This window comes from Phascolarctos cinereus, unplaced genomic scaffold (genome assembly GCF_003287225.1).
Source record: "Phascolarctos cinereus isolate Bilbo 61053 unplaced genomic scaffold, phaCin_HiC Scaffold_4;HRSCAF=312, whole genome shotgun sequence".
Taxonomy (NCBI): Eukaryota; Metazoa; Chordata; class Mammalia; order Diprotodontia; family Phascolarctidae; genus Phascolarctos; species Phascolarctos cinereus.
In genome coordinates this window covers 293081640-293103123 of record NW_027555847.1, presented here as the reverse complement: position 1 = coordinate 293103123, position 21484 = coordinate 293081640, and the positions used below count along the sequence as shown (strand labels likewise).

Sequence of the window (21484 nt, the reverse complement as noted above, 5' to 3'; positions counted from 1 at the left end):
AAGTAGTAAATGTGAGAGGCATCATTTGAACCCAGGTCCTCTGCCTCCAGAGTCAGGCTTCCTCCCCAAATACATGGTGGAAAGAGGGCTGTGTTTGGAGTCGAGATGCAAGGGGTTTACTGTCTCTGAGCCTCAGTTTCCCTATCTGTAAATTCTGCTATGAGAATCAAATGAAGTAATATAATGTAAATATAAGTAAAGTACTTTGCAAACCTTAAAACACCAAATAAGTAGCTATTACAAATATTAATAACAGTAAAAATGTGTTTTCTAAACGTGCTGAGAGTGTCCTAAGCAAATCAAGACAACAATTTCTATAAAGTCAAGGCTCAAAATTTGACCTTTATACTCCACATAATTTAGCTTTTATATTATTGTTTTGGCACATTCTTTTGAGAACCACCCCTAGCACTTTATAAAATATAGTAAGAATATTTTCAGTAACAAAACATGATGTGATTTGCCTACCAATAAAATAGCATTTTCCCACTCTAAAATAGATTTTTAAAAATTATTTGTTGTTAGCTAGTTGTTGGTAGATCAGTCCAAGAAAACCTAATTGGCAACCCCCCACAGATGATTCAGTAACCTTCTCTTTCCCTGCCTCCCCCTCTCTGAGCCATTCCATGAACCATTTTCCCATTTTAGCACGATAACCTGATTCTCCCTGATAAGTTGTTACTTTTGTCTCTTCAAAATCTTACCCAGACCTTTCATCTTTTCCATAATGCCTTTCCAAATTAATCTTATATAATTTTAGTTGCTTCAATTACTTAAAAATATTCTTTACCATATTTTTATCCTTCACAACTCTCTGATAACCTTTTCTTTTCATTGATTTCTGGTGCTATATTGACACTCAGTCAATCACTTAATCTGTCTATGTCTCAGCTTCCTTATCTATAAAATAAGGGTACCTCCTCAGGTTGCTATGAAAATTGAATGAGAGAACATGTGTAAAGCTGTTTGTAAACCTTAAAGTCCAATATAAACATTAGTCATAATTTATTTATTTCTATTATAATTTATTTATAGATGTTTACTTCTATGATAACCAGCTGTTATTATAATATATTTGCTATTAATTATTTTATGTTATCAATCATCCAATATGTAATAAATACATAAATTATTATATATTTATATTATTATATTTATGTTATATATTATATATTAACAAATAGATTAATGATAATATTATTCTACTGTATCAGCTATTTTTGTTGAGTTATGTGTACTGGAGTAAAGGTGAGGGAACAGCTTGAGGGGAGAAAATTGTCTAACCACTGAACTATAAGCAACTTGAAGACGGGGATAAGTTCACTTCTTCCTTTGTAACTCCCCACAGTAATTAGTAAAATGTTTTTCTCAATAACTATCATTGAAAGACTACACTTAAGCAGATTCCTCAAGTTGAGTTGACAGCACACTTTTTCAACAAAGTAAAACTTCAATTTTGTTAAGTTTCAATTTTTAATGTCATTAATAAAAAAAAAATACCCCTTTTACCTTCAGATTAGATGCACTTAAAAATGAACTCCGTGAACAAGTTCAGAACCAACAGAAGTGGACGGAAAATCAGCTTATGAAATCTGAAAAAGAACAACTCTTGCACATAAACCAATTTCTCAGCACCATAAAGGAGAAAATGGTAAGCAGATTTGTGGGAGGCAAGTCCTAGAACAAAACTCTAAAAAACCCAAAGCATACTATGGAGTTATTGGGAAATTGACAAGCTCTTTTGTTCTTTATGGAATCATGAAGCTATCTATTTAATGTACTGGGGTACTGGCCTGGGGACCCCCTTGAAGGCATCTAGGGACTCTGCCTGCTGCCAATCCATGTTGATGTTTGGTAAGCCCACTTCTAGAACTGTGCAAGGCTGTTTCATGGACAGGCCCTGCTCCTTAATTCAGAGCAGGTACAGGTAATTCTGTGACTGTTCCCTGTTCATTTATTGAGCGATGAAGAAAAGCCTTTTGATTAGTTGCTGAGCCAGAACTGAATGAGCCTACTAAAGGCATTAACTGGCCAGTTAAGCTCTTCCTTTCCTGGTGTACATCAAGGGAAGACATACTGTAAGCTTATCAATTGGGAGAGTTCTTTCTGCGCATAGTTGAAAGAGTGCTGGAGATGGGACAGCCTGGAGGCTATGACCCAGTGAGCTTCAAAAGGTTGGAAGAGCCACCAAAGGTCCAGGGACTGGAGTCCAGATGGAAGATTGCCTGTAGCCAAGCCTAGTAAGGGATCTCACCAGGGATCCAGTCTAATAACAGTTCAACTTAGGAACCAGGATTCTACATCCTGCAGCAAAGTGATTCATCCAGCATCTGTGCAATACCAGAAATTTGGTGGGACAGAGTCACTTTAAGTTGGAGCCCACTCCCCTCAGACTACTGAGTTGATCCAACATAGGCCAGCTAGGTGGTACAATGGACAGATCACTGGGCTTGGAGTCAGGAAGACTCATCTTCCTGAGTTCAAATCTGGCCTCAGACACATACTAGCTGTGTGGCCCTGTTACTTAAGTTACTTAACCCTGTTTGCCTCAGTTTCCTCATCTGTAAAATGAGCTGGAGAAGGAAATGGCAAACTGCTCTAGTATCTCTGTCAAGAAACCTCCAAATGGGATCAACAAGGCTGAAAATGGCTGAACCATAAGAATAAGCTAGTTCCCCCAGGTTGCTCCTCAGGGTTTCATTCTTCACCAGGCTCAGCTGCTGGCCAACCTGTCTGAGCTCCAGTCTCCCGTGACTCTTCTAAACTCATAGGCCACTCCATTTCTATTCCCAACAGTCATTCATTTAAGATCAATCAATCATCAATCAATCAATAAACATGTATTAAGAATACTACACACCAGTCAGGGCAGCTAGGTGGCACAGTGATGGACCTGGAGACAGGAAGACTCATCTTCCTGAGTTCCAATCTGGCCTCAGACACTTTTTGAGTGTGACCCTGAGCAAGTCACCTAACCCATGTGCCTCAGTTTCCTTTATCTATAAAATGAACTAGGGAAAGAAATGGCAACTCTAGTATCTTTGCCAAGAAAACTCCAAATGGGGTCATGAAGAGTCAGACTGAAAACAACACAAAAAGGAAGAAAAAAAGAATTCCCCATGATTACTAGGCACATAATCAAGGGCTCACATGCCTTTGACCAGGAAGGAGAGAGCTCAGTTTGGCCCGTTAGCACCTTGTGCATGCATACTCAGCTCTGGCCTAGCAACCAATCAAAAGGCTTTTCTTCACCACTCATTAAATGAACAGGAAACAATCACAGTCTGCCATCTTATGCCATGAACTGGGGAGCAGGGCCTGTCCATTGTACACTTCGGAAACAAATTCCCCAAACTCTCCATGTGGCTTGACAACTGACAGTCCCCTGCCCCTGAAAACAGTGTGCTCATTGGCCCCTCACATTATACTTGCAGTCCAGAAACCTGAATTCTTTCCTCAATAAAATGTCGAATGTCTCGTCCCTAGACAACACTTACTTTTCAAAGGAAGAAAACTACTTCATTTACTGTAGTAAGGAACTGCAGAAATGTCTAGAGACCTCCCATTGGGATGAATGGACAAAAACAGGCTGCAATATGAATGTTTGATGGCTGATATCCCATTCCTGATTGTGTTTGGATGGCAAAGGCAGGAAGAAAATGGAAAAGGTTGGGAGGAGAAAATTAGACTTGAGTGTAGGGAAATTGTGATTTGTCCTTTGCTCTCAAACGGGACCATAAAATCAGGAAGGCGATGCCACGACTTGCAAGAGAATTGGATTTAAGGGAGGAGGGCTGTGCAAAGTCACCAGCCTCACTTTCTCCTCCAAAGCCATCTGGGTCCAGTGGCAAGATATAGATAGATCAGGACAACCGGAGATGGCCCCCTTGGGGAAATTAGAAAAAAGTTCAAATACTGCCTACTGCTTGAGTCTTTCCCTGATCCTCCCAGCTTCAAGTCCCCCAATATATATACAGAATCTATATTTTGTATTCACTGTTATTCGTGCTCAAGGTCATCTGCTGTCCCTACCTCATATAAACTCCTTGAGGGCAGGGGCTTTTGCATTTTTGTCTTTGCATCTCCAATGCCTAGTACATTGCCTTGCACATAATAAGCATTTAATGAATGCTTGTTCATTGACTGATTTAAAAAGACTGTGTGAGCCACAAGGATACCGAAAAGAATTCTGTCTCAAGTATACCAAACTTTTGTAAGACCAACTTTAAACTCTCACTTCCTATTAGGCTTTCCCAGAATTTCTTCATGGTCATCTGACCCCAGTCTTAGACATTTCTGACCTCCAGCTCAGCCCTTCAGATTTGTTGACCTTGTGAACTCTGGCTAGACAACACAGTTCTATTTTCTATTCAGATACTGCCCTGTGTGTTAGTTGTCCCTAATCAGCTACATGCTGCAGTTCCCGTCCCTTGAAGAAGATGTGGGTCAGACCAGAAAAGGCTAGAATATCATGGAGATTAGGGACATTTGAACATCTGTTCTCCAAAGGCCACCAACAGGCCATATGAAAAATATTGCAGGGCACATGTCACTGATCTTGAATGTTAGTCCAAAATGGAATATGCATCTCTGATATTTCCTGATATCCTGATATTTTCTTAATGTAATGGTCCTCTTCAAGAACGAAGGACAAAACATATAACCTGTGAGTAGTCAGAGCTGCCCACTGGGGACCCAACTGGCCTCGCCTCCCCTCCCCTCTCCTCCCCTCCTCGTGGGGGTATCATGCCCTTACCTAAGGTTGCTCTGCCCAAAGGAAGGTAAATTTTGATGGCTGAAATCTATCTTGATGTCTTGGGGTTTAGTGGCTAGATTTCTTTCTTAAAGATCATACCTTAAACCCAATTCACTCTGGCTATCATTGATTAGACAATAGGTCCCTGCCCAATCATCACTTAATGGTCATTTTGGGGGCCCTGATGGCTCAGAGTGAATGTAAATAGTAATTGGGTTTTTTTTGGCCAGAAACCCTGAGGATCTTGCCCTGCTGGTTTAATTCTTTTTTTTTTTTAATTAAAGGGGCCATCCTTTGGCTCATTTTTAAAGAGCCTTAATCGCTGAATGCACATTACCTCAGTCAAAGAGAGAATTCAGAAAGACCTTAGCTTAAAAGGGCCAAGGTCTTCCACTGCATCCTGGCCATCTCCAGTCATCCTGATCTATGAACAGCCCTCCCTCACTGTAATTCAATTCACTTGCAAATCATGGCATCATCATCTTGATGTCATGGTCCTCTTCCAGAACGAAGGACAAACCACACAACACACATGGCCACAACCAAGCTAATTATTGCTCCACCCTGAGAAAAGGGCTAATAATCCCCCTATTTCCACAACTCTTTCCATCTCCCCTCCAAAAAGGAAACTTTCCATCTTCTTCTGAAATTACTTTTCATGGGATACAGTTCAGTTCTCAACTGTACATCATTTCACAGCATCTGAAGCTTTTGTGGTTGTGAGAAATTCTCTTCCTGGTATTGGCGCTGATCAAAGCATTATTCAAATTAATTCCCGGGTCCCAAAATGTGAGCTTTGACAAGCTAGAAAGGTTAAAGGTAAACTCATCTAAATAGAAAAGTACTTTGGAAAAGATTTATTTTGATATAACTTCAAGTTTAAAAAAAAAAAAGTCTATGTTCTTAGGAAATTCTCTCCCCTAGACACAGTCAGTCACTTTAATTTTGAGAGGCCTCAATGGTTGGGTGATGTTACATAAGCTAAAAAAACTAGAACAAGGCTTTTGATATTATAAGGAAAATAATACTGAGCTGCATTGGCACAAACATTTGCCCTGTGTTTAGTGTGCAACATTGAATTTTTATTTGCTTTCTGTTAAGTTTTGATTTTTACACTACAATCATTTCTCACAAACCCCTCTCTTGTAAGAAAGAGAAACATTTAGGCAAAACCTATGAACAAAATGACCGTGACTGATATATCATATGCAACATTACATACCTATAGCCCTTACCTTTCTACAAAGAGGAAGGAAATATGTTTCATCGTCTGTTCTTCAGGGCCAAGATTAGTCATCGTGATGAATCTCATTACACTACCATTAGACATTATTGGAGTCATTTTCTCACTGTACTAATTCATCATTTCTTACAGCATAATACAGACTATGAATTTTTTCAGCTATTCTCCACTCATTGAGCCACCTACCTTGTCCCCAGTTTTTCCGTAGCATTGAAATTTTTAAATGTCAGTGACGATGAAAAACTTAATAGGAGAATAGGACTAGCAAGATCCTAAAGGGTCATTAATCTCAATATTAATAATAGTTTCAATCTCAATATTAGATCAAAAGATTATCTCAAAACTCACCTAATGAAAGCCATTCTATTTTTTTCCCCCTTCTTTATAATGTCGTCCTAACATAGAGATTCTATGGTATTACTGGGCAATGGCAATGTTGGTAATACTTAGACCCTATTGCCTAAGTCTTAGGGCCTAAGAGAATTCAGGACTCACTGAATGGTCTCAACCTTCTTCTTTTTTTTTTTTTTTAAGAAAGGTTCACCTTATATTTTGAAAGTGAAGGTTTTTGTTTTTGGTGAGGCAATTGGGGTTAAGTGACATGCCCATAGTCACACAGCTAGTAAGTGTTATATATCTGAGACAGGATTTGAACTCAGGTCCTCCTGATTCCAGGGCTGGCACTCTATCCACTGTGCCACCTAGCTGCCCCTCACCCTTCTTTTATACCTGCTATGAAACATGTGGTATTTTAATTAGAAAGACCCCCACATCTTACTTGGGTGACAGGATTTAGAGTTGGAAAGGACCCTTTTGGTCATCTTTGTTCTGTCAGCCTCGCAGAGTTTGATCTAAAAAAAACAAACAAAATTAGATTGTGTCCATGTTTTTAATTTCTCTCAAAGTGGGCAACACACATTGCATGGGTTGCAGTCCAGAACTGGGGCCCTCTAAGGGAGCCAGTTCAGAACTGGCTCAATTTGGGGGTTGGGGGTACAGAGTTGTATGGCCTTTGAAGAGTGTTTCCAAGGGGTGCCGATCAACTCTGATTGGTCAACACACTGTGAGCTATATTACAATGAGGATCTTGGGGTACATGACTTGGGTCACTTAATCTTGGTCAAAAAGACATCAATTTCCATATCACCTGTCCTGACAATAGGAAGAATCAACATTTTCCCAGACCTGTCCGGGCAACACAGTGAGCAGGAATAAACCCTTTAGAATAGATCTTGAGTGTCCTTCTGAAGAAGAAACTAAACTTTGGAAGAAAGGAGGACGGGAGAAGCTCTTAGTCTCCAAGATAACGATTATTAAGAAAAATCATTTTTCACAGTTCTCATTTTACAAATGAGAAACTGAGGCCAAAAGGTGAAATGACTTACTCAGGGTCACACAGGTAGCAATTGGCAGGACCAGAATTTGAACTGAAGTCTTGCATTTGTTCTTTATGGGGCAGCTAAGTAGTGCAGCAGATAGTGTTCCAGGTCTGGAGTCAGGAGTACCTGAGTTCAAATCCGGCCTCAGACTAAACACTTGACAACTCACTAACTATGTGACCCTGGGCAAGTCACTTAGCCCCAATTGCCTATAAAAACAAAAAGAATGTCTAATTATCTGCCTACGGTTTAACTACACCTGCAAACATAGAAGGCAATAGCAAAGGAGCTTTGAGGGAGTCTCCATTGCCTTATCAACCACTTTAAGAAAAAGACTGGTTCATTCAGCCTCCCAAACCCAGGTGCAGTTGGAAAGAACAATTGTACCTTCACTCTTCTCTTTCAGTGCAGTGAGTAAGCTTACACATTCGAACACACGCATATATGCACACACACACACACAAGAAATGAGTCATCCTCATGCTCCCAGGGTTGTTATGAGAATCAAATGAGATAATATTTATAAAGTGCTTTGCAAATATTAATGTGCTATATAAATACTAGGGATTATTATTGTTAATGACAACAACAATAATAATTTCCAAGGCAAAAGGATTTGGTTGGAATTAATGCTTACGGGCAAAAATTGACTACAGTGAACAAATTTTGCACATTGTCTGTGCTCAAATACAGCTTCTTGCAGAATGTTTTGGTTTTTGGTTTGGTTGGTTTTGCTGTGTCTTTTTATAGGAAGAAACAGAAAACAAATTGGAAGGAAAAGTGCATGAACTAATAGTGAAATCAGAAGAGTCACAAAACCCAAGGAGATTTGAAACAGAGCTGAACAAAGTGAAGTTTGCAGAAAACAAGTTGTACAAAAGAATGAGTCGAATGGAAAGGCAGATATGGGAAGAGCTAAACAAAATCCAAAACGAGTACCAATCAGGTGAGTATTACTTAGACATTAATGGAAAATCTCTCCCTCTACCTAGATATGGCAGCATAGATACTCAAGGCATTTTCTTTATTTGTGTAAGGTAATCAATTACTGACTACTCGGTTGTAAAGGGCATTTTTATAAATCAAACCAAAAAAAACCACCTAAAAATTAGTAACTAAACTTTAAAATCCAAACTTAAACAATGAAACACAAAACACCAATTTTTTAAAAGGCTTTAGGGTGGCCCTAGGGCCAAGCCAGGGGTGGAGAACCCAAGGCCTCGAGGCCACATGTGGCCTTCTAGGTCCTTGGGTGAGTGGGCCTTCTGGCTGAGTCCAAGTTTTACAGAACAAATCCTTTTATGAATGGGATTTGTTCTGTAAAGTTTGGCTTCAAAGGGCCACACTTAAGGACCTAGAGACACTATCTGCTACGCTACTTAGCTGCCCCATAAAGAACAAATGCAAGACTTCAGTTCAAATTCTGGTCCTGCCAATTGCTACCTGTGTGACCCTGAGTAAGTCATTTTACCTTTTGGCCTCAGTTTCTCATTTGTAAAATGAGAACTGTGAAAAATGATTTTTCTTAATAATCGTTATCTTGGAGACTAAGAGCTTCTCTCATCCCCCTTTCTTCCGAAGTTCAGTTTCTTCTTCAGAAGGACATTCAAGATCTATTCTAAAGGGTTTATTCCTGCTCACTGTGTTGCCCAGACAGGTCTGGGAAAATGTTGATTCTTCCTATTGTCTTCACCCCTGGCCTACATCTTCTCGGGACCCCTGAGTCTACCTGCCTTAATCACAGAAATGCTCCCTATTTTCTGCTAACTGCTTTCTGAAAAATGATTTCCTCTTTCCTTACACTTTCAAAAAAGATAAGGCCTCTAGCTCAAAATCAATGAACCTGCAATCCTGTCATACCACTGGGTATGAGGTTTCTGAATTAACCTCCTACATTCACACTTGGTCACATTATTAAGGCTGTGCCCTTGAAAGTTGCTCTAAATTCTCCAAAGCTGAAAGGACCTTAAAGAACATCTAATCTTGATTTGTTTGTGTATCAGGAAAATGGGACATTTAATCTTATGCCCTTTCCTATTAAACTGAAGGTAATGAGTCTACTTATGGCATGAGACTACCGGCCAAACCCTTTTGGGGGGGGTGAGAGCAGCAGAGACATAAGGGAGAGAGGGAGGAAGGAAAGAAGTGAACTAGTAGTCCAGTGGGAAGACAGATTTTCCTGCCTAAAAGGTTAATGGTATCAGAGTCAAGCTGGGAAAACATCAAAGAGGATTAATTTGAAAGGGTCCTCTAACTTTAGCAAAGGAAGGGCATCAGATTGGTGCTGAGCAGCAGCCATCTGTCTCTAACTTGTGATAGGAAGAGTATCTCTATCAATTCATCTAAATCCTTTAAGAGATAAAGAATAATAACTACACACAAACCATTTCCTGTCCTGCCACTTACCCGTTCTTGTATGAATTCTATCACCTGCTATCTTTTTTACATTAAATTTTATTGATGAGCTTTTATTTTCTCTCCCTCCTGCTTCCACCATTGCTGGGAGGAAAAAGAAAAAGAAAACCCTTGTAACAAATACACATAGGTAAAGATCACTTATGCAGCCTGACATTGGCACCACTTTTTCTAAGGGAGGAAAAGTCTTTCTGTCAAAATTGTTTCCTTTAGGTGTTTCTGGCCCGAAGACTGTTGCCTGAACACCTGCCCCCAAATCCAAGCAGAGTAATTAATTTTAGGTTAGGAATTGTGCCCTGACTTTAAATTACATGTCTTTTATGCCACCTCTTTCAACTGCTTTAACCCCTAGGCTTTCACTTGAATGCAGTTTATTTTTCTACCTACCAGAGTGCAGCCCTGTGTAAAACTTAAAATCTATCTGGTTTTGTGTTTCCCTTTGTAGGTGGCATTCTTTTAAAAAGGAAATTCCAACCCTACCTACTACCTGCTGTTGTCTTAGTCCTAAGGCTAGGTCTATGATCAGGTTCTCTCCTAATGCTTATTTAAAGAGAAGTTTTTAAATCTAATCTGGCTCCCTCTCAAAGCCTTCAAATTTGTACTAGAATCAAGAGAAAAGTCATAAGACTATATTTAGAACTGCATGGGTTACCAAAAGCCACGTACTCTAGCTCCCTCATTTTACTGCTAGGGAAAGTGAGGACCAGACAGGGTCCTGTTGTCCAAGGCAATAAGAGGCAGAGCCAGAATTTTAACCCTGCTTCCTCTGACTCCAAATTCAGCACTTCCCACTGCATTGACCCCTTATCTGAATCTCATTAGTACTGATTGCCTATTCTTGTTGGCCTCCAAATATTGGCAGATGGAAAAGCAGTGTTTACAATAGACTTATTAAAATATTCAGCTACTTCATTTGGTAATATTTGGGTGAACAGAATTGAATTCAATTTCCACACTCTAGCCAGATGCAACTTGGAGCCCTGTTGACCTAAAACATCTCCTTGAAATACAAGAAGACTGATTGCCAGACCTTTTTAGACAGGCCTTAATGGAATTTAACATGCTTTGAATGAGACAGTGATCAATGATAGTAGGATGGCTGATTAGAAGACTTTGTTTTTGTTGGGTTTTTTTTTAAAAAAAAAAAGGAAAACTGTTCCAAGATATGGTTTAAATTAAATATACCTGTTCTCACACCAGGATTTCAGTCAATTCGTGGGTCTCTTGAATCCCTCCAACAAATACAGACGACAAAGTTCCAGTTAGAGAAATATAAATTCCAGAAAGACATAAACAAGCTGCATCAGAAGATAGTGGAACTTCAAGAAATGTAAACTCTGTCTCCATTGGCTTCTTTATCCTCCTCTACCCATGGTGCTTATTGGTTTGCTGAAGAGCTGCAGCCAGGAATGCAATATTTGAATCCTGCTTCTTACATTTCTATTTCAACCTACACTTTTAAAAAGCTGTAAAAGCCAATAAAGCAAGACAGAAAGAAGTAAATGTTTTTGTTCATTTATTAAAGAAAAAAAATCTATATATATAAAAAAAATCTATAGGCTTGTAGGTCCCGGAGCTTGGAAGGAACCTTGGAGGTTATCTTATCCAACCTGCTCCTTCTACAGATGAGGAAACTGAGGCCCCAAGAGGGTAAGGGGTTTGCTCAAGGTCACCTCTGTAGGAGGTGACCAGGTTCAGCTTCAAATCCAGTTCCCCTGCCTCTAAATCTAACACCCTTTCCACTGGACCATATTGTTTCCTATCATTAAAGGCTGGCATCTTACGTTTTTATTTTATTAGCCCAGAGGATTTTAATTTTCCAAGAGTCAAAGGGGTTTTTTGTTTGTTTGTTTGCCATGGAGCCTAAAACATCCCTATTTCCAATAGGAATGAGTGTTCTCTATGTGTCTGTACAAGTGGGAATTTACCCAGGAAAAATGTTTTTGTTTAGGCTGTTCTCTGACCCTGGAATGTTCAGTCTCTCCTCTCCAACTCTGCCTTTCCAATTCCTCTCCATTTTTCAAAGGCCGGCTCAGTTACCAACCTCCTCCATGCTCCTCTCCACTAAAAAGCGTTTATATCACCTCTGAACACTTTGTACCTCTCTTAATACACAGTTGTATTATAGTTATTAATGCCCATGTCTCAGCATAGGTGGTGCAGTGGATAGAGTGCTAGGCTGGGAGTCAGGAAGACCCAAGTTCACATTTGATCTCAGATACTGACTGAATAACCCTGGGCAAGTCACTTAACCTCTGTTTGCCTCAGTTTCCTCAACTGTAAAATAGGGGTAATAATAGCACCTACCTCATAGGGTTATTGTGAGAATCAAATAAGATAGTATTTGTAAAGCGCTTAGCACGGTGCCTGGTATGTCATAGGCACTAAATAAATACTTGCTTCCTCTCTTTCTACCCTTACTAGATTATAAGATCCTTGACAAAGGCAACCATGTCTTCTTGTTTTTTTGTATCCTTGACAGTTCCTAACCTGGTCTACTGTATATAGTTGGTATTCAATAAATGTCCACTGAATGAATGTAATTTCTTTATTAGTTTAATTAGTGCATAGTTCTTTTATTGGAGAAAGCTTAATTTCCCCAACCCTCCTTATATCTTCCATCTCATAAAAAATGTATAAATTAATTTATGATGTAAAATGTTTAAAAAGATAATTTCATTCAGACATAAAATTCAGGGGTCATCTTCATAGTAATTGTGTCTTCTCCATAAGTATTGAGATTAACTAGAAAGTAGAATTGTGTTGCCTGGAAGGAAACAAGGCAAGCAATGAAATGTGCCTAATTTCCTAATCATTGAGCTCATTAACAGGTGGCTAGGGCCCTCTTGAGGTTTGTATGAGATGCCTTCCTTCATTGGTCCTGGAAACCAAGAAAGGAAATACCACTGATGTCTTCTCCCTGGACAGAGAATAAAATTGGATTGAGTTCTATGTTTTTATAAAAATAAATTTCTCAGACTGTTGTCATGTAGGCATTTTTTCAGTTTTCACTTTTTATTATCATAATATCTGTGTGCTATTCAATTAAATCTGTTAACTATGTGAAGAGTCTACTTGTCCATTGCTTTCAGGTTCCTGTTAGAGAACTTAATATTTGGCAGTCAAATGCACTTTGGAGGCCTTAGAAGAAGTGCTTTACTTTGACCAGTGGCAAAATAGATTACACAAGAGCTTACATTAAGATTTTGTAGCCCTTAAAGATCACGTAATGGCATAGCTATAGCATGATCTCATTTTGGTAATGGATGGCTCCAAAGACAAGACACAGAACTAGTGGTAAAAGATGCCAATGGATAGCATTTGCTGGGTTTTCAGGATGTCTTTGTCTTTTTGGTGTGGTTTGGAGGCTTTGTAACAGTTCAGAGAACTGTGTGGGTTTGATCCGAAAGCATTCTCAGAACAAGATAGTTCAGTACTGACTAGGGCATTGTAACAGAGACCCCTTTACAATATTCAGCCTGATTTTGGATACACAAGTAGGGAGGCAGGATTTATGTCTCTTCATACATGACTGCATAGATGTGGTCTACCCCCGAGTACTCTGCTCCAATGTGAACTTCCTGAGGGGCTTTCTGTCTCTATATTTGTTTATACATAGATCCAAAAATATCTCAGTGAAACTGATCATTTTATCAAAGTACAATGTGGTCAGCCTCTCCCTGAAGATGTGACAAAACCAACATCTTACCACATTTAAATTATTAGCATTCTAAGCCTACATAGGGTAACTTTCTCTGCTGCCATTCACCTTACCTCACCATCTTCTCGGGATGTTATAGGTTCTGCCACTTTGATCCATCCTCTTTCACTTAAGGAATATGTTATGTAACCTTGAAATTTCCTCAGGGGTGACCCATATCTTCATTCTGGATTGACATAGCCCTGAATTGAATGGTGGAGGTTTCTCAATATTCTCTATGGCTTTGTGTTTAAATTCGTTTTGTTTCTAGCTCTACCCTAGGAGGATTCTGTTCACCTGCATGCAACCAGCTCCTAATGAACATAAAGCATATTTATTCTAACATGGGAAGGACAGAAATGGGACTTGTATCCATGGTAGGAGCAATATTGCCTAGGATTCTGTCATGTAAAACTGGGCTATCTTAGGGCCCTACCTCAAATGGGCTAAGCTACTTTTTCCTCAAAAGGCATGGATACTATCTGAAGTTGAAGTCTATCCACCTGAATTGGAGTTACATCCTTGCTAAATATTCTTTCCATGCTAAGGCTAAATAAACTTTTTGCTGTTAGCCTATGAGCCTCATCTTATTCTAATCTCAAACTTTCACTTGTAGGCCTGGACTATTACAACATCTGTGGTAGGAGAATATTTTAACCACCCTCCCCAGTTCTCCCAACTCCCCCATTGTTCCCTACTGCCGTGCCAGTTACGCTAGCTTTTCCTTAAAAAGCACTGGAGGTTTTCCTTGGGACTTAGTAGGCTCAGACTATTGACATCACTTTCTTATCACCTGAGTACGAGGCAGCCAAGAGGAGCTCCAGAGAGCTCCCTGATGCTTGTCTGGGGGATCATGATAGATGACTTTAGCGAGGGAGTATCACTCAGTTGAACCAACTCAAGGTATCCTCCATTTCTATTTTTGTTGAATATCTTCTAAGTATATCTCCTTTTTGTTAATTGTTCAGTGATTTGCTAGTGTCTCCTTTCATTCTAATATTGAACCTAAATTACCTGGGGTACTGACCTAAGCCAGATGGAATTGGTGATTAATTTAAGGAATTATTGTGGTGAAGCGAATGGAACTACAAAGGGGGGTACCTCTTGGTGACATTCATGGCAGGTACAACTCACTGTTTTGATGCTCACCACAAAAGACCACAGTAGCACCAATCACACTTTAATAAGGCACAAAATATACAGAGACAAAGGGTGAGGTACTACGATATTTTAAAAGTTTGAGGGACATAATTTCTGTGTAATTTAATCATTTTATTAATGATACCAGCATTTTAATAAAAGAATAGCCATTTGGTTGTTTGCCTCTTAGACTAGAGACCTTCATAGCAGGGGGCTCATAGTTTATGTGCCCATTGGAATAGGGGTATTTCTGAGGTTGTCAATCAACTCTAATTGGTTAACAGTTAATGAGAGAATGAATGTTACAGTGAAGGATGAACCTAATCAATGAACTTTGACTATGTCATTTATTTCTAAGTTACTCCCAGCCTTGGGCAATATATTCAAAGAACACAATGGCTTCCCCACCTGGGTGGGGTCTGAACAAGAAAGTTAGTCCAATCTCATTTAAGACTGAATTTTTAAAATCAGGACTCTAGGAAAAGGGGTGAACTCTGGATCTCCCCAAATCATTGGTTATTAATAATCATTTCTCTCAGCATGGTATGGGGAAGGAGGATGGGATGATAGGAGGAGGCAGGCAGCATGAGGAAGAGGGTGAAAAGCACAGAAAGTCAAAGACTGGATTTGGGAATACTTGGGCAACATGGACCCCTAGCAGATGAAGACGTGCTGGGGGTGGGGGCAGGGTTGGAGGTGGGGCAGGAGTTTGGCATCTCATTTTTATAGGGTTTGGGGGGGGGGTGGATAAATTATTACCCTTGCCACCTTAGGGTTAGTTCGCTACATGTCCACATCATCTCAAAGTTACCAACAACACCTTAGGGTTAGTTCATTACCATAACATTTGTTGGAGTTCTGCTGGTCTTACTGCTCATGTCCAGAGATTGCCTGAGGTTTATAGGCTAGTTACAGCCACTTAGCAGAACTGAGGGGCCTTTACAGTAAGGCGTCACTGGTGTCCCCTGATTCAGCACAGAGTCTCAGGATTGGGCCTTAGTTAATTTATGAGATATTTTCTAGTGGCACTTATGCTCCTCTAATTTATGAGACAGTTTGCAAGTAATCTTTTATGTTCCCTTGTGGGACAGTCTGTAAGTGATTTCTAGGTTCCCCTTTGTAATCTTACTTCCTACTATTGTTACTTTACATTGGCTACCTAAAAACTTACTATACTACTGATAACATGGGAGAAAGACCACTTACTCAAAATCAAGACAGACTTAGACACCTCGTAAGCAGAAAGAAGTTTATTGCTTTCTCATGAGAAAGGGTACTGCCCCTCCTCACCTAGTGCGACGGCCAGGAGAGTACAAATTGGTTACAGAAACTAAGACTTATTTATACCCTAATTTGAGCTCCTCCTCCTTAACCCCCTTCCCTTTGTCCCATTGGTTGGGCTTTTAGGGGGCCCAATCTATTCACAGAAATCTTCCCAGCAACAGAGAACAAAGGCAGTTACACAAGTTTGCCCAGAGACAAGATAAGTCGGGAAGTTTTGCAAGGGCAAGCAGTTCAGGTTGGGGGTAGGGCTATTCTTTCTGCTATGTGCTTAAAAACAGGGTCTGAGTGAGGGGTTTACAAGGTCAGAAGGGCAACAATACAAGAACTGTTAACAAGAACCATTAACCCTTTGAGGAGGCTTCACTTCTGAGAGATCATCTCTCACACCGAGAAGGGGATGGTCAGGGGAACCAGAACAAGATACTGTACAATTTTAACACATGTACCCAGCCCAGAACAACATCTAAGCTCAATTAGCAAAGGAATGGATGCAAGTAGAGCCCCTCCCTTCCTTCTGAGTCAACTTTCTTCCTCATTTAAATGAACTCACAGCACCAATAAGGGAAGCCTCAGTAGCATTAGTGAAGCTGGGAATTTCGCTGAAGGCAGTGTCCAGACATCTCTCTTATATTTGGTATTCCTTAACTTGCTCTGGTATCCGAATGCCTGATCTGCATCTGTCCTCAGCAACCCGTCCTTGTGTCTGTAGCTTCTAAATATTACAGGTGGCTTCCACAGCTTGCCCACTATTTTCAGGAACCCTTTGTACTTCTCCAACATCTGTTACTTTTTTTCCTTTTGTTGCCATACACAAAGAAACAGCCTTATCTTTTCATGTTTCATGCCTTCTTCCAACAATTCTCGCTTGCCTTGAATCAGTACCTATGCCTTAGGTTCATGGCACTGTGGTAAAGTAAGTCCCCTCCTATCAGCACATACCTAATATAGGGTCTATTATAGATAGTTTAGAAACGGGACGGGAAGAAACAGCTCTTTGGGGTCTTTGTTGGCAACCACTAGTTTTTTTTCCCCCTCCCTATAGTATAAATGGTAATCAACCTCTCAGATATTCCATTTCCTCCACTTGTTCATTCTAAGTAGGATTTGCAAATATCTGAATCCAGAGAGGTCCAAAGTAAAGCATTTGGGGAAAAAAAATACTTTGGCTTGAACTAATTCTGAAAACAGACAAAACCACCAGAAGGGACGAAGAGAGAAACAATAGATTCCCTCCTGGGGGGAAATTGTCAACTCACCAGCTTAAATGAACTCCTTGGCCTTGCCCCAAGGGAGGAAAACTAATGGTTCTAGAAACAACATGATCATTGATATCGGGGAGAGGAACTGATGCTAATGTCCACTTGGGGTTATTTCCTCCATAAGCCTTGACCATTAAAACAAGCCAAAAAGCCTTTCCTGAAAGATGCTGTTAGCATCTAGCTAGCAAATGTTTATTTCCCAGGGAAGAACACAGATTGTTCACTATGTGAGAATTAGCAGATAGAATAAGTACTTTCATTATGTGATTGGAGGAGCTTACATGGACTTTCAAGTAACAAAACAGCTCTCCAGAAAACCTACCACATACTTAATTCTACTCATGCTTAGAGGCTTAAAAGGGCCCTTCTTTATTCAAATGTAAATATCTCTGAGGCTTACCACTTTAGTCCTTTGTCACCTCTTACCATAGCAAGAATTATTGGGTTCTAGCGGAGAGAACTTTTAGGAATCCAACTGGAGCTGAAGGGGTGAGATCCTGTGGGAGGAGGGGAAAAGAAGGCATGCTAAAATGGGAGGAGATAGGACCAGGTGCAGAAGATTTTTTTTAAAAAATGCATCATTTGCAATTTTGCAAAGGGCTCCCCCTGTCAAAACTACAAAATTCTCTGAAACAAATAGTCAAGTCAGACAGCTTTAGGTACACACAGGATCCAAGTGATTCCTATATTGACATTTAAAAAATTCAATTCAATTAACATTTATTTTTGCCCTTACTTTCAAATGTGAGATGGCAATGTTAGCACTCTGGAAAAGGTTGATTTCCTCTTGGGTATTGTTTCTACAATTCAGAGAATGCTACTAGGTGGTGATAGTGGTGCCTGGAAACAACTGTGGAATAGTCCAATGCACTAATTCCCAGTGTGCAAAATTGAATCTCACAAGCCAAGCTTTTCTACTCCTTCATGTTTTTAAAGAAAGACAAATTTTTGAATGAAAATAGCAAGGGTTATTTGGTAAAAAAAAAAAAAAAGTGACTTGATTACCAACCTGGGCTCAGAGATCTGTTGGAACTAATTCATACCACTCAATCAACTGGTGGTTGATTTTTCAGTGTGAACATGTACACCACAGAAATCTGCAAATACTTCAAACCAGGGCTTGATTTATTGTTTCGTTCATTGTCTCAACTTAAGAAAGTGATGGACAAAATGCTATTAAAGTAGATTAAACTCAAAAGTATGTCCTGCTTTTTTCAGAGAGCTCCTCATTAAACATTTATCAGTATACTCTTGCCCAGGCCCCAAAGAAGAGATGAAAAAAATTCCCTTAATTACCTTTCTTTGCAAGGGTCAATATTAATATCAGATATGGGGAATTCGATAGTTTTGCCTACTAATAATTTAGTACTTGTCAGCCACTCTCCTGCTCACTGCTCCCAATCCCTCATTCCCCACTTTAGACTGACAAGAGTTTCCCACTTATTTCCACCTGTAAGTCCCAGGCTAAGGGAATGAAAACTGACTTCCCATGACCATAGATACTGCCATTAAAACTCAGGGCTTGGGAAATTGAATTTCTATTGGTTAAGAAGACTTCCGAGAATTCTCTGGATCTCAAGACCTTGGAATTGACATAGGATCTAGGTCAATTCCAAGATCCTTGGACCCAGGGAATTCTGGGAAATCTCACCCAGATCACCCAGGTGACCTTGACTTTGAACAGGCTCAGACTTGACTGGGGGGGGGGAGGCAAGGTGTCATTCCAGCTGGGAGTAGATCAACAACTAAGCATCAACTAGGAATGGTGAGGGACTTCTTCCCCCAGGTAACAGCTCCCTCCCACCTCTTCTCTAACCACCAAGGGAGAAGTAGATTCTCCCACAGCCACTAAAGATATGTTACTATTTTCCAAGACTGCTGGTAAATGTCTAACAACTGGCTCTCCAAAATGAAAAAGAACCCATGAGAAACTTTTAATCTGCATTATTAGTTCCTCCATTGTTTTCTTAAAAGAGGATCAACAAAACAATAAATGAAGTCCTGATTTATAGGTTTTCTGATTTCCAAGACATAAATGCTCATACTGAAAATTTGACAGTCAGCTCTCCTGCCAGCAAGAGCCATCTCTAACACATCCCTGGTTTGCCCCTCATCCTCTAGAACTAACAGACAAACCACTGCAACTGGAAAAAAGGACTTCTCTGTCTTATTTCATTTGCTTCATTATAGGGAAAAGCTTATGTAAATCCTAATGGCCATTTATTCTGATTTTGGCATGGTTATTGTATGCAGCTTATAAAAGTGAGGGGAAAAGGACTTCTCTCTCAAAGGAGAGAGATATTTATTTTTTTCAGCAAAGCAGAATGAAAGCAGAGCCACAGGAGGACATGGAAACAAAAGGCTGTTGTTTTGTTTTTTCCCATAAGCCCCGCAGAAGTACTCCTAGATTTAATTTCTTTCCCTTTTGTTAAAAAAAAAAACCTGCAAATGAGAAAGTAATGCTCTGTGAGTAGAAGTCATTCTTTCAATCAGAGGTTTTGAGTGTGCTTCCAATTCAAGCATCAAAACCTAACTCCTAGGAGAGGGAGGAATAAAGACCTCTCTCGGATCTCTAGCTGAAGGACTTCTACTGCACAGGTGTATTGTAATATAGTGACATTTCCATTCCACCATAGTAATGCTACTAGTGCATTAATTCTCTTGTGATGTTATTCAGTTGTTTTCAGTCATGTCCAACTCTTCATGACCCCACTGGGGTTTTCTTGGCAAAGATACTGGAGTGCTTTGCCATTTCCTCCTCCAGCTCATTTTACAGATGAGGACACTGAGGCAAACAGGGTTAAGTGACTTGCCCAGGAACGCACAGCTAATGAATTCTGAGGCCAGATTTGAACTCAGGAAGAAAAGTCTTCTTTACTCCTGCCCCAGCACTCTACCCACTACTCCACCTTGCTGACCCTAATTCTCTTATGAGCTCCCCCTATTGGTAAGACAAACTTTTGGATTTCTTTCTACCTTCTCTAACAGGTTATTAACCTAAGGGGAGGGGGCAGTAAGGAGCGGGGGGGGGGCGCGGAGTGAGGAGCAGGGAGAGAACACAAGACTCAAGAAGAATAAAGGTTCGTTACCATGTCTACATTTGAAGATCTCCCAGTTGCTTTTCTTCTTGTTTCTAGGTTCTCTGCTCTTTGTGTTTCCTTGTTTGTTACTCATCCTGTCTTGACTTCACTGTTTGTGTGGACCTGGGCCTGGACCTAATAAATCTATTACTCATCCCTGACTGTACCTGGCCACCCCAAAAGCTGTCCAGCTTCCTGCAGGCTCCGGTTACTGCTGCTGCTGTTGTCTATGTCTCAGCCGGTTAATGCCTTCCTGACTAAACTTCTGTTCTTCTCAATCACTATCTAATCATGTTTCTAGTTCTCCCTCAGAGGCTAAGTAACCAGGTTAGTCTAAATCACTTGGGCCAAAATATTCCAGGCTTCCACATGGTTTTGGCTCTAGCTCATGCCCTTTGTAATGGATTTTAGGCAACCTGGAGAGATCATGTCTTTATGATCTCTATATACTTAGAAACTATCAGAAGAAAGACCTCAAGAAAGAAGAAGAAATCAACAGTGGTGGATACTTCAGAGGGTCAAGAGAAGATATAAAGAGGAAAAGCTATTGCATCTGAGCACTGTTAATCAAAGGAATTACTTCCCTAAAAATACTGAAAAGGGTATTTACTCATAAATGATACTGCATCATTATAAATCTTTTTAAAGATTTTTTTTTCTTTTTGGACCTTTTAAAAACCTCTTTTTGTGGTGGCAAAGAATTAGAAATTGAGAGAATGCCCATCAATTGGGGAATGACTGAACAAGTTGTGGTATATGAATGTAATGGAATACTATTGTGCTATATGATGAACACGCTGACTTCAGAAAAACCTGGAAAGATTTATATGGTCTGATGCTGAGTGAAATGAGCAGAACCAGGAGAACATTGTACACAGTAACTGCCACATTGTAAAATGACTAATATTGATAGACTTCACCCTTTGCAGCAATACAAGGATCTAATACATCTCCAAAGGCCTCCTGTTGGAAAATACTATCCATATTGGGAGAAAGAACTATGGAGTTTGAATGCAGATTGAAGCATACTATTTGCTATTTTTTTTCTTCTGTTGTGTTTTGTTTCCTCTTTCTGGTGGTTCCTCCTATTAGTTCTAATTCTTACCTACAACATCACTAATGTGAAAATCTGTTTAATAGGAATGTCGACGTATAGCCTATGTCAGATTGCATGCCGTCTTGGGGAGGGAGGTGGGGAGAAAAATTTAAAACTCAAAAGCTTATGGAA

General features: G+C 39.9%; 1 protein-coding gene across 4 annotated transcripts in view; it reads left to right on the top strand.

The window, feature by feature from the left end:
- The window catches only part of FAM81B (family with sequence similarity 81 member B), an 88302-nt gene extending 77175 nt beyond the window's left edge, over window positions 1–11127 (top strand). For all 4 annotated transcript variants that reach the window (XM_021007239.2, XM_021007198.2, XM_078151933.1 and 1 more), the window contains 3 exons: window positions 1516–1651; window positions 8129–8324; window positions 10994–11127. In XM_021007239.2, the coding sequence (XP_020862898.1) occupies window positions 1516–1651; window positions 8129–8324; window positions 10994–11127 (466 nt within the window). The remainder of the gene's footprint in view (window positions 1–1515; window positions 1652–8128; window positions 8325–10993) is intronic.
- The last annotated feature ends 10357 nt before the right edge of the window (window positions 11128–21484 follow it).